Here is a 13439-nt window from a genome sequence, read left to right on the forward strand (position 1 = left end):
AGAAAAATGATGGTGGAAGGAGTTTGGGAAGAGGGAAAGGATGATTGTGAACTGGGACCCATTCAGTGTTTACTCCATGCAGTTCACAGATTCAGTCACTCCTGCAGCCTCATGCAGCAGATATTTTTTTTTTTTTTTTGGCTGTGCCACACGGCATGTGGGCTCTCAGTCCCCTGACCAGGAATCAAACCCCGTGCCCCCTGCATTGGAAGCATGGGGGGTCTTAACCACTGGACCAGGAGGGATGTCCCAATAGCAGCAGGATACTCTTCTTGCCCCCATTTTATAGATGGCGAAGTTGAGGCCTATCATTCACTAAGCAAGCACGTGTGTGCCTGAACAAGCCAGAGCAGAGACTGCCTCACGCTGTCTCACAGCCTGTGAGGCCTCAACTTTCTGTGGGTACAGAGAGTTCAGTCCTTGGAACCTGCCTAGGGAGATACCAGTCTGCAGACTGAGGGCATATTCAGGCACAAACAGAAGCATCAGATATTGCTCCCCATGGGTTTTCTGAGATTCCTGGTTTGTTTTGAAGGCCTTACCACACAGTTATTTAGTACCTGACTCAATATAAGCCTGCAGATTGCCTTTTTTTTTTTTAAACTTTACAATATTGTATTAGTTTTGCCAAATATCGAAATGAATCCGCCACAGGTATACCTGTGTTCCCCATCCTGAACCCTCTTCCCTCCTCCCTCCCCATACCCTCCCTCTGGGTCGTCCCAGTGCACCAGCCCCAAGCATCCAGTATCGTGCATCGAACCTGGACTGGCATCTCGTTTCATACATGATATTATACATGTTTCAATGCCATTCTCCCAAATCTCCCCACCCTCTCCCTCTCCCACAGAGTCCATAAGACTGTTCTATACATCAGTGTCTCTTTTGCTGTCTCGTACACAGGGTTATTAATACTATCTTTCTAAATTCCATATATATGTGTTAGTATACTGTATTGGTGTTTTTCCTTCTGGCTTACTTCACTCTGTATAATAGGCTCCAGTTTCATCCACCTCATTAGAACTGATTCAAATGTATTCTTTTTAATGGCTGAGTAATACTCCATTGTGTATATGTACCACAGCTTTCTTATCCATTCATCTGCTGGTGGACATCTAGGTTGCTTCCATGTCCTGGCTATTATAAACAGTGCTGCGATGAAGGAAAGTTACAGATTTTCACTTGATAAAGTGAAAACCACTTTATTAAGATGGCAGTTATTTTATATGTTGTGTTAATATTACCTACTTTAATACAGTGGGAAATGACCAAAAGTCATTTTTCCCATAATAGGATATGGAATTAACTAACTCAAGAAAAATTAGAATATATACTTTCTGATTTTAAATTATATTCCTAGTAAGCAACCAGTAATGCTATACTGCATTTGTGGGTTTGTCTTTTTCTTAACTTACAGAATTGGGAGTAGTTCAGCTCCAGGAGGATAGCAAAGTCCTTGGGTCACAGAGGAGGGAAGATAGCTGGACAGATGGCAAGACAGTTTTCCTTGATGTTTTCATGTTCTCAGAGTGACTGAGAATGGATGAATGGATAAAGATAATAGTACATATATATACACACACACACATATATACATATATATATATAATACATCAGTGTATACTACACACACACACAGGAACATTATCCAGCCATGAGAAACAAGGAAACACCACTCTTTGCAACAATATGGGTGCACCGAGGGAAGACTGTGCTGTGTGCTTAGTTGCTCAGTCGTGTCTGACTCGCTGCAACTCCATGGGCTGTAGCCCGCAGACTCCCCTCTCCATGGGGATTCTCCAGGCAAGAATACTGGAGTGGGTTGCCATGCTCTCCTCCAGGGGATCTTCCCAACCCAGGGATCAAACCCCGGTCTCCAGCATGGCAGGTGGATTCTTTACCATCTGAGCTACCAGGGAAGCCCAGGAAGGATTATGCTCAGTGAGATAAATCAGACAGAAAACTCCTCCTGTACAACCTCACATGTGGAACCTAAAAACGCAAACGAATAGAAACAGTAGAATGGTGGTTACCAGAAGGTGGGGAAAATGAGATATTGGTAAAAGAGTACAAATTTCCAGTTATAAGAGGAACAAGTTCTGGGGATCTGGTATACAGCATGGTGGCTATAGTAATAATGCCGTATTATACACTGGAAAGCTGCTAAGTGAGATCTAAAAGTTCTTACCATAAAAAAGAAACGGTAACGATGTACCTTAATAGAGGTGTTCATGTTGCAGTATTATAAGTGTGTCAAATCTACCCCTTGTACACCTTAAACTCCCACCAAGTTATATGTCAATTCCACCTTAAGACAGACTTCTCAGCCCCCAGCTCAGGACCGGGGTCCTGAAGGAAGGAGTCTGGCCCCCCAGCAGCCACAGCTCCACTGGCAGGGCCGGTCAGGCCTTACGGGCTGGGGAAGGCTCAGTGCCAGGGTCCAGAGCTACACACGTGTATTGATACCTGCCCCACCCAACTCCACACTTACAAATGAGTCAGTGATGTCTGCTGCCACTCTCGGCTCTGTTACTGGCCCTGAGCCACTGGAATCCGTTTTGCACAAAAGGCATATTCCACGCAGCAGGTACATCCTCCTTCCTCCCCCGGGATGGATGACTTCGCCACGTGAGCTGGGCGGCTTCGTAGACACGGTCGGGTTTATGAACGTTGCCCCGGCTGCAGGCCAGAGTGGGAATCAGGCTTCGCCCTCACGGCCCTCTGTCTGTCTGTTGCAGCTGGTGAGCGACTTGTTGGAATTTTGCTTCTATACCTTCCGGGAGTCCCAGGCACTGAAAGTGGAGTTCCCAGCGATGCTGGTGGAGATCATCAGTGACCAGCTGCCAAAGGTGGAGTCCGGGAATGCCAAGACCCTTTACTTTCACAGGAAGTGACGGGAGACGTCTCACAAGAACGTTGCCTTAAGTTTCCCCGTGTTGTTCCACACCCACGAAGGACCCAAGAAAAATCCTATTTTTGACACACATGATGGTTTATTCCCACTTGTTCAGCAGTTTCTCAAATTGAAAATCATGTCAAGGGTTGGGAGGCGGGCAGGCAGGGTGACGTGGCTTTGGTGAGACCTGCACAGTCTGGAAGGTTCTTCCTTCTCCAACCCCCAGCGCTTAGAAACATGTTCCTGTTCCTCTGGATGAAAAGCCATATCTAGTCAATAACTGTCTGATTTTGATATTTTAACAGATGGAAGTTTTAACTATGCCATGTCATTTCTGGGATCGTTCGCTTGTGTTAAAAGGGTTCAAGAACTAACGAACTTTTTCAAGCTCACCCTTGGTTTGCACATAAAAACGTATAGTCAATATGGGGCATTAATATTCTTTTGTTATTTAAAAAAAAAACAAAAAAAATATATACAGATTCCTGTTGTGTAATAACGGAGCACGTGGAGTGGACTGGCAGCTCCCACAGGGGTGCGTCTTCACCCACGTCTTTCTGCATCACTGGTATCCACACCCTCTCCACTTATTATTTAATTAGAATGGATAAGATGTTCAGAAAAATGCCTTGGTTTCAATTTCTAGTATCTATTGTGTTGGCTTTACAGATAATTTTTGCAGTCTTTTGCTGTGCTGTACATTATTGTATGTATAAATTGTGAAGGACCTAAAGGTATAAGGAACTTTTGTAAATGAGACACATACAAAAAAAAAAAAAAAAACTTTAATGGTTAATAGGATGAATGGGAAAGTATTTTTGAAAGAATTCTATTTTGCTGGAGACTATTTAAGTACTATCTTTGTCTAAACCAACAAGGTAAAAAAAAAATTTTTTTTTTGTAAAGTGAAATGTTCTGCATGCACCATGAACCGTTTACAGTGTATTTAAGAAAGGGAAAGCTGTGCCTTTTTTAGCTTCATATCTAATTTACCGTTTTACAGTCTCTGTTGTAAATAACCACACTTAAACCTCTTTGGTTGTCTCTCAGCCTTTCTACTACTTCTGTACTTGCGTTTTGTCCTTGGTCTCCCGCTTGGGGTGTTCATGGGACTCGAGTGCATTTTCCGGCTTCGGCTCCATCCTCCTTCCAGTGGGGACAGCGCAGCGTGGTGTCTGCAGCTCCGTGAAGGCGTCCTTCGACGACACCCCTGTGAGAGGATGTCCCAGGAGTGCTGTGGCTTTAGGAAAGCTGCCTCTTCCCCCTCGAGAAGCAGAATCCACGTTAGGAGAGAGACTGGAAAGGCTGTGGCTCAGAGTGCTCATCTTCATCCCATTTTAGAAATTGAATTTTCTCCTTTCGGGGGGCGGGGGTGGGGCGGGGAAAAATTCCATGCACTCTCTATGTCTGCAAAAGGTGAAATGTTCACTTCCGGTCACAGAAGGGGGTGTTGCACTCCTGGAACTGGTCACAGGAACACGTAGGTCATGGCAGGAAGCCCTTGGAAGATGCCCCTGGGCACAGTTCAGTCAGAACAGCGTGGAGACCGCACGATAATTAGAGGGTTTTTAGATTTTTAAAAGGTAGGATTTAAAAATAAAATTTTATATGTAAACAGTTTTGGGGGGAAAAAAAACACTACAGATCATAAAAGCAAGACAGTGGCACTAAAATTTTTAATTCACTAATCTGTTTGGCACTGAGGCAATTTATGGCTTTTTCTCTTGCCCCAAATCACAAACATATATATATATATATATATATATATCTTTGGGGAAACTTAATATGATTGCACTAAATAAACTACTTTGAATAGAGGCCAAATTAATCTTGGAAAAGTGATGATAATCTTCAGGTACTCGGTGAAATCTTATTCTTTTCCAAAACCTAAAAGCTAGAGCGAGCTGGGGAACCCCAAGGCCGGGAGATGGCAGCGCTGGGATCGACCCTTTTCTCCAGGGTTCACCATGCAGGCAACATTACCCTGTCTCTCAGAAGACACCTGCCTTATGCAAGGGGAAACCTGTGAAAGCTGCACTCAGACAGAGGAGTGTTTTCTTACATAATTTGCAATTTCAGGAATTTAATTTATAGGCAAATCTTTCAACACAGTCAACTTACATGCACAGCAATATGAAAGGCACACTTGGAAGGTGGTAAATACACCGCATGCGGACTGGGGGGTTTCTGGGAAAGAAGTGGCTTCATAAGAGCAGCTTTTAACTCAGACTGACTTTTTATGAAATCAGAATTTCGACGTAACCAGGTTTGGGATGGAGACAGTCTGCATCAGCTTTTTGTATTAACAAAGTTACTGACTCTTTGTGTGTCTCCGGGTAACTTTGCTTGAGTAAACAGCAAAGCCATATTCTAAATCCACTGTTGAATGCCTGTCCCAGTCCAGATTGTCTGTCTGCTCTTACTTTTGTACCATATTGCTCTTTAAAATCTTGGTTTGGTACAATTCATAATTCACCAAAACTTCTTCATATAATTAAAAAAACCACACTAAATTAGTTTAAAATGAAGCAATTTATATCTTTATGCAAAAACATATGTCTGTCTTTGCAAAGGACTGTAAGCAGATTACAATAAATCCTTTACTTTAATCACCTGTTGTTTTGGAAACAGTTCATTTAAACGTCTATAGGAACACGTGGATTTTGTGGCCTTTTAAATCTGGATCGTATGCCCCTCTGCCTACATCCAAGATGGAATCCCCATGCCCAGCCCCTAGCCATGTTAGGAAGCCCTGTGTTATCCGCATATTAATTACTCTATTGGGGGACTGGTTAAATGTTTTGTTTCTTAGTGCTAATATTTGATTCACTGAAATATACCCCATGACAATTTCATAACAATAATTACTGCTGATGTAGCCACTAAATTTGATACTTACATGGCCTCATTTATCTTCACAACCACATGCAAGCTTGTTTACAGACTTTGAGACTCACCTGAGTAGACCAGAGGCCCCATCTCGTTTCCAGGTCCTCCTCCACACAGTGGAGTCTTACTCTTACCCCAGATCCGCTTGGGCTGTCAAGAGACTCCATTACCATCAGTCATAATGCTCCTCACATTCCTTACAGGCTGCCCTCTGGACCTCATTCAGCAATACAGACTACAAAAGAGCAGTCAGGAATTGTCAGCTCATCTGAAGACTAGAAAACGTGTATTTCCCACAAGAGAAACTCATGTACATTTTTAACGTGTCATTTAAGTGACAGTCAAACTAGAAGACTGACGGTTAAACACAACTTTGCTTTAGTACAACTGATGTATTTCTGAAACACAATGTTAGCCATGAAACACAGCACAGGAAAAAAAATTAAGCTTTGTGTGCAGATTTGTTTGTAAAAATTTATTGAAAACGAAGGTAATTTTAGATCTTAGAATGTGTGCATTCTGACCTATGAGGGAACAGGGTTTCTCACAGCCTCTAACTTTAAACAAAAACCGTCATGGTCTGTGAGTCTGCGTGGCTAGATATGGGGCCCCGTGGATGTGCACCCTTGGTTAAAGTGCGTGCTCTTTCTTCATAGAGCAGGCTTATTCCTGGGTCAATGAGCCAGGAACCTTCCTGTATTTCTAGGAAGGTATCAAAGTGCTTTCAGACCCAAAGGATCCACCTGCACATTTAGGAATCATTAGCTAAGAACTAAGTTTCTGCCGCTGAGCGAGCCAGCCAGCCACTGTATGCCAAAGCAGTAAAAATTATGCATGCTGCTGCTGCTAAGTCACGTCAGTCATGTCTGACTCTGTGTGACCCCATAGACGGCAGCCCAACAGGCTCCTCTGTCCAGGCAAGAACACTGGAGTGGGTTGCCATTTCCTTGCCAATCATGAAAGTGAAAAGTGAAAGTGAAGTCGCTCAGTCGTGTCCAACTGTTAGCGACCCCACAGACTGCAGCCCGCCAGGCTCCTCCATCCATGGGATTTTCCAGGCGAGAGTACTGGGGTGGGGTGCCATCGCCTTCTCCAAAAATTATGTATAGTGATGCATATATAGTTAGGGGTTTGTTATAAGTGTCCCTCAAACAAATAGAAAACATTGTTCCCTTATTTTAAAGTCAGCTTCACATGTGTGTGAGTCTCTCAATTGTGTCTGGACTCTTTGCGACCCCATGGACTGCAGCCCGCCAGGCTCCTCCATCCACGGGATCTTCCAGGCAAGAATACTGGAGTGGGTGCCATTTCCTTCTCCAGGGCAGCTCCACATACTTTCTCATAAACTTCAAACGTCCACAGACTAAAATGACTTGATTACAAGTATCTCCAGCACCTTAATTTCAAATCATCCAATTGCTGTTGCAGCAATTTTCTTGGAAATAAAGCAGCGGCTTCCCAATGTTGGATAAGAAAAGAGTAAAATAGGATTTTAACATTCAACACAGACCAAACCTGTTGTTAGTTGCTAAGTCGTGTCCGACTCATTGCAACACCATGGACTGTAACACTCCAGGTTTCCCTGTCCTTCATTACTTTCCAAAGTTTGCTCAAACTCATGTCCATTGAGTTGGTGATGCCATTCAACCATTCCATCCTCTGTCACCTGCTTCTCCTCTTGCCCTCAATCTCTCCCAGCATTAGGATCTTTTCCAATGAGTTGACTCTCTGCATCAGGTAGCCAAAGTTCAGCTTCAGCATCAGTCCTTCCAATGAACATTCAGGACTGATTTCCTTTAGGAATGACTGGTTTGATCTCTTGCTGGCCAAGGGACTCTCAGACCAAACCTGAATCCAAAGCAGAGTGAGTGAAGGAGTACAGTCGCAGTTTGCGACAAACCACCCAACACTGAGTGGTTTAAAGCGACCATCATTTATTACTCTCCTAAGTCAGCCAGCAGGGGAAGTTCTGCTGGGCTGGGCCCGGCTGGGCTTGGCTGGGCTGGCCATGTAGCCAGCTGGTCTGAGCTAGTTTTGCTCCACGTGGCCTGTCCTCTGGCAGGCCAGTCTGGGCGCATTTTCATGGTACATATAAACAAGGCTCTAGGACAGTGGACATGCACAGTGCTCTTCAAGCTTCTCATTGCATCAAGTTTGCCTGTTTCGTTGGCCAAAGCAAATTACAAAGTCAGGCCCATAGTTCACGTGGGAGGGTTACCCATAAGGACGTGCATCCAGTGAGGGGTGAAATTTGGGATAATTCAACCAATGTACCATGCACAATTTAGGTATTTTTTCATAGAATTTATGTTGCCAAGATAGTGATTTTCAAGTTTTCCATGGCCAGAAAAACCCATCTCTTTGGATCTTCGTGCCCTGGTCCAGCCTGATCCAGAGAGGGTTGTGGTGAAAACTTGCTTGAGCTGAGTCAGATCGTGTTCTGCCCACACTCCGAGCTGCTCCACCTGCAGCTGTTAAACCATCGAAGGAAGGAAAAATCCAGAAACTACAATGCATGGTATTGAGCAGCCTCAATGAAGCCAAAGTCCAAAGTGCAAGTCTCTTGGGCAAAAATTAAAACTCTTCTTTCCAATCGAGTTGATCTTCTGATAGGAAAGAATTCTCCAAGGTATTCTACTCAGCAGATTGAGACACTTTTAGCCAGACATGAAGGCATCAGGAGAATGTGCCAGCTTACCCAGACAGGGTAGCGATAAATTACCACCCAGGCCAGTCGAGGATAAAGAGCGCTGACAAGCATCGGAGAAGACGTTCTCAGAGCTCCAGCCAGGAAGCTGAGGACACGCTCCTGGAATAACTTCCTCCCGCAGGAGGGAGGGAAGAAAGTCGAGTGGCTCTGGAAGACTCAGAGTCCCGCAGAACATCTGGCTGGGCAGTGAGAGTCTTGAGGGGACAACCAGTGAGCAGGTGACAAGGGACCCAGTGGGAAAGGGAACGGGGGGCTTCCCTGGTAGTCCAGTGGTTGAAAATCGGCCTTCCAATGCAGGGAACATGGGTTCTATTCCTGGTGGGGGAACTAATATCCCACATACCTTGGGGCAGCTAAGCCTTCACACCACAACTAACAACAGCCTCAACTAAGCCAAGTGAATTACTTAAAAAATAAAGGCATGGAGTGCCCTTGGGAAGGCAGGGGAAGGCTGGACTATGTAGGGCAGAGGGAGAGAGCAAGGCATGGCCTTGGAGCGCGCAGGCTAGAGGGAAGCAGGGCGTGGCTGTGAGAGAAGGGGGCAGAGACCAGCCCCCAGGGCCCCTGGGGGTGCCTTCTCCCATCTTCCCCATTTACTAAACCCCGTTTCTTGCTGGGTGCCCTCCAGACGCTTCGCATCATCATTTGTCACAGTCCTCCAAGGAGGCTGGTACCACTCTCTCCATTTCATGGCTGCAAACTGACACATAAGAGGTCAAGGGAACACATTTAAGATCAGCAAGGTACAAAATGGAAAACAGAATTTCAAAATAGGTATATATGTATTTTTTTTAACTCAAAACATGCACTTTTAGCCACCGTATTTGTTTCCTAGAAATGCCACAGGGTACCACAAATGGGGGTGCTTAAAACCAACAGGAATGTCTCATCTCCCCATCTGGGAGGCTGGAAGTCTGAGATCACAAGGTCACCAGGGTTGGGTCCCTCTAAGGGAGGATTCGGCCTCTCCCTGGCTTGGACGTGGCCATCGTCTCCCTGTGTGTCTTGACACTGTCCTTGATCCTGTTGCCCAATGAGGTCACATTCAGGTACCGGGGTTAGGACTTCAGCATATGAATTTTGGAAGGGGTACACAATTCAACTCCTAACAGCCCTTACCCTCTACCAGCCCCCAGGAGCAGGACAGTTGAGGAGAAAGAGTGTGACCAGCTCACTGAACTTGAACCACGCTCTCTGCTCCTGACAGCATTCATTAAAATAACTTCCCCTGGCTGAGTCAGTCCGGGCAGAGTACGAACGGGCTGAACGGCCACCACCAGCACAAACAGTCCAGCTCCCCCCACCCCGCCACCCCGTACTCCCAACTACAGATGCTTCCGTTGCTACAAAGAAAGGGGGTTATAACCCACCAAGGCCATCTGGCTCTGTTCTTATCTGGCGTGTCCTTTCCGGGTGCAGGGACCCCCAGGGCCAGCCTTTTAGGGACCCCACAGGATGCAAGCTCCACTGCAAGTAAGCAATCTGAGTGCCCTCTTTTGCTCAAAGCCCGCCCCCCACCCCCATCATGCTTCTGAATGAACAGGGATGACAGCTGGAGGAGGTGGCTGGTGCTGAACGAGGTGGGCTGAGGGGCCTGGGCCCTGAGGGAGGCAGGGCCACTGCTCAGCCAGCCTTCAGTAGATGCTCAGGGAACTACACCCACACACCACCACACTCCTGTCTCTTCTGGGGAGATGGAGATCTGCAGGTGCAAGAGAGCACCTCCTGGTCCTGTTATTAAGCATACTCTGGGCCAGGCCCAGAGGAAAGCGCCCCGGCCGGGGGCCGCCTGGCGCCACCTATTCCCAGAGGAAGACACCCCAACACTCCAGCTCCCCTTTGGTGTAACCCTGTTCTTCCTGGAACAACCAGAGAGGAGTCTGCAGGGCTGGGGGAGCCCTTGCAGCCAGCGCTATCCCGAGGCTTCACTACTGTTACACTGTCATGTATGCCCCACACACAGATGCCCCGACAACAAAGATGCAGTGACTCTCACATCAGTAACATCCCCGTAGGGGAGCAGCGGTGACCAGATGGTGGCCCATGGCAACGGGGACCGGAAGCAAGTGACTCTCACATCAGTACGGACTAGCATTGCCCGCTGAGCGTATACTATCACTTCAACCCCCAAATCTCGGAGTATCATTGGCTTTTTAGGCGGGAGGAACAGAATCAGAGTCGATTTAATTTGCCCTACCACACAGGTAGCCAGGGCGTGTGCTAAGTCACTTCAGTCGTGTCTGACTCTTTGTGACCCTACGGACTGTAGCCCACCAGGATCCTCTGTCCATGGGATTCTCCAGGCAAGAATACTAGAGTGTGTTGCCATGCCCTCCTCCAGGGGATTTTCCCGCCCCAGGGATCAAACCCATGCCGCCGTTTCTTTACCACTAGTGCCATGTGGAAAGCCCACACCGGTAGCCAGACCTTACAGCAATTTCCACGACCAGTCTTCTGTCCATTGCCGATGGGTGGACTCCAGTGAAGAACACAGCTAGGAAATTGCTCCAGTGCTAACCTGAGTCCACTCACCCTGACTGCCCACAAGCTTGCACTTTCCCACAGAAATGGGGAAGTTTGCTCCAGGCCAAGCTTCTCTCCTGTACCTCTAAGCAGCAGGCAGGAGCAGGAAGGGAGAACTCAAAACAGGCGCCACCCCCACCCTCTTGCCAGCCTGGCCCACAGCCCCAGGGCTAGGCATTGTCTGGGCCCTGGGCCCCTGGCAGCCCCAGTACTCTCCACTGGGCCCACAGTTCAGCATTTTTAATTATACTGCTCTAATGGCAACACACTCCAGTATTTCTTCCTGGACGACCCCATGGACAGAAGAGCCTAGTGGGCTACAGTCCGTGAGGTTGCCAAGAGTCGGGCATGACTGAAGTGACTTAACACATTAGTCAGAAAATGGATTCTTCTCAATGGGCTTGCCTCTCTACACACACCGGACCCCAAACGTGACACCTTACATGGTCCAGAGGAGGCGAGCTCCAAACTGATAACCAGCACTCTGGGATCATCTCACCTGGGGAAGAGGCGACAGACACATCCTTCCAGGGACAATCTGAGGGGAGAACTGTGACAGACCAGAAAGCCTCTGTGGAAAAAGAGAGATGCCGGCCCCTGAGCAGCCCCTGGAGCAGGGCTGGCTTCACAGTCCTGAGGCCCCTACAAATGAGCTGCACACTCCAGGGACTCCAGGTCAGGGCGCAGAGAGGTCCCCCCTTCCCAGAGAGGTTGGTTTAGGCTGTGCCTGGGAGTCAGAGGCTGAGAAGACCACAGAAGCATCGCTTGGAGCACCCTGTGTGCAGGGATGTGGCAGAAGTTCCTCCAAGCAGGGTCTGGGTCCATGTAGCCCAGACAGCCCTAGAGCCCGGCTTAATCCAGATGGAGAGATGGGCACTGCAGTCTGGAAAACAGAGGGAGGGGGAGGCAGGGGGGAGGGGGGTCGTGATACAGGGCTGTACACAGAAGCTCGTCAGGAGCTTGCCCTCACACACAAAGCTCTGGGGAAAGCACCCCAGCTCCATCCTGTTTGGGCTCCCCCAAGGCCCTCTGAGGTAGCTGGAGGGGACCTGCCAGGATCTCACCTGTCAGAGAGGGGACCCCTGTCCCCAGAAACATGCCCCATTCCAAAGCAGCCAGGCTCCCGGTTAATCCATCCTACCTGTGAGCATGTGCATGCCGACACCTGGGGAGAGTGCAAGCCCACCCACCAGCCACACCAGGAGATGTTACAGAGCGAGTGAGTTCCACCACCTCTTCCCCACGTGAGACACAAATCCCAAAGTAAATTAGATTTTATTTCATATACAGGAAACTTGGGGCGGACAGGGGATGTCAGGGAAACAGCACGCCAGTGAGCAGCACAGAGAAGCTTGTCGTGAGTCTGCAGGCGCCCTAAGTCAGTGAGCGTGGGTCCCCAGGGAGGGCGGCCGGCCGTCCGAGCAGAAGCCTCGGTCTGCTGCCCTGGGTGCAGAGACCAACGCAGCCTGCGCCGGCCTGCTGCAATCCCTCAATGACACCAGCATTAGGGGCACGTCTCACAGCACGGTTCCCTTTCAGGTGTGAGGGGAGGTGTCCTGTGAGGGGGCCGCCAGTGGGGCAGGTGGGCCAGCAGAAGGTCGCCCTCCTCCTTGCCCTGGAGACCAGATAATTTAAAGCCACAAGTCCCAAGGCATGCCAGATGCAGAGTCTCTCCTGTCCATCTGGACAGCCTTCTCCCGCTACTCGGATCCGCACCTCCCAAAGCGGTTCTCCCCCCGCCTCGAGCCATCTGTCCCCCCCGGTCCCCACCCTGGAGTGTCCAGGTGGCCGTGGGTTCCGCCCAGGAGGTGGACGGGGCTCGCCGCTCCCAGGAAGGTGCTCTGGGGCCAGGGTCTGCAGCCGGGCGCTACAGCAGCTTGACGTAATTCTGTGGAATCAGCCCCCTCTTGCCATTCAAAGTCCCCTCCAGCCAGCCAGGTTCCCTTGAGGTTTGCACTGCAAAGGAAGAGACATCACTCGTTACCAAAACACTTGCCACCAGTGAGCTCCCTGCCCCGCTGTGCATCAACCAAACCCAACGGGGGCCACCCCCGGGTCGTCTGGTTACAAGTCTGCACAAGAGTTATTTACAGGGGCCCCCCTCCCACCAGTCACCCCAGCCTCCACTTCTCCTCCCTACGGAAGCCTCCTAAACCATCCCCTCAGTGTCCGGTTGGGCTCCTCCTAAACCACGGTGCACCAGGGAGCTCAGTGAACTTTCCAGAACACCCAGCTGATCACAGCACAACCCTCCACCATCCGGAGGAACAAACCCAAACTTCCATAGGCACCTGGCCCGGCCACCTCCCCACCCGTCCTGACTCTGCCCACAAGCAGGTCACCCTCAGGGAATCACCCCCAAGTGAGTCTAGGCCTCTGCATGGGCAGTGCTTTCCGCTGAAGTCTTTTCCCCTCACTTCT

General features: G+C 48.7%; 2 protein-coding genes across 15 annotated transcripts in view; one reads left to right on the forward strand and one right to left on the reverse strand.

Moving 5' to 3' along the window:
- NR3C2 (nuclear receptor subfamily 3 group C member 2) overlaps positions 1-5508 on the forward strand; it is a 439920-nt gene extending 434412 nt beyond the window's left edge. For 6 of the 7 annotated variants that reach the window (XM_059876106.1, XM_024977376.2, XM_010813712.4 and 3 more), the window contains one exon: positions 2739-5508. In XM_059876106.1, the coding sequence (XP_059732089.1) occupies positions 2739-2894 (156 nt within the window). In that variant the 3' untranslated portion in view covers positions 2895-5508. The remainder of the gene's footprint in view (positions 1-2738) is intronic. The other variant, NM_001191349.2, reaches the window with a different exon arrangement.
- The window catches only part of ARHGAP10 (Rho GTPase activating protein 10), a 384335-nt gene continuing 375454 nt past the window's right edge, over positions 4559-13439 (reverse strand). For 3 of the 8 annotated variants that reach the window (XM_059875959.1, XM_024977157.2, XM_024977154.2), the window contains 3 exons: positions 12789-12974; positions 11518-11589; positions 4559-6020 (listed from right to left, as the gene is read on the reverse strand). In XM_059875959.1, coding sequence (XP_059731942.1) covers positions 6008-6020; positions 11518-11589; positions 12789-12974 — 271 coding nt within the window. In that variant the 3' untranslated portion in view covers positions 4559-6007. 8 annotated transcript variants of the gene reach the window in all.

This window comes from Bos taurus, chromosome 17, assembly GCF_002263795.3.
Source record: "Bos taurus isolate L1 Dominette 01449 registration number 42190680 breed Hereford chromosome 17, ARS-UCD2.0, whole genome shotgun sequence".
Classification (NCBI taxonomy): Eukaryota; Metazoa; Chordata; class Mammalia; order Artiodactyla; family Bovidae; genus Bos; species Bos taurus.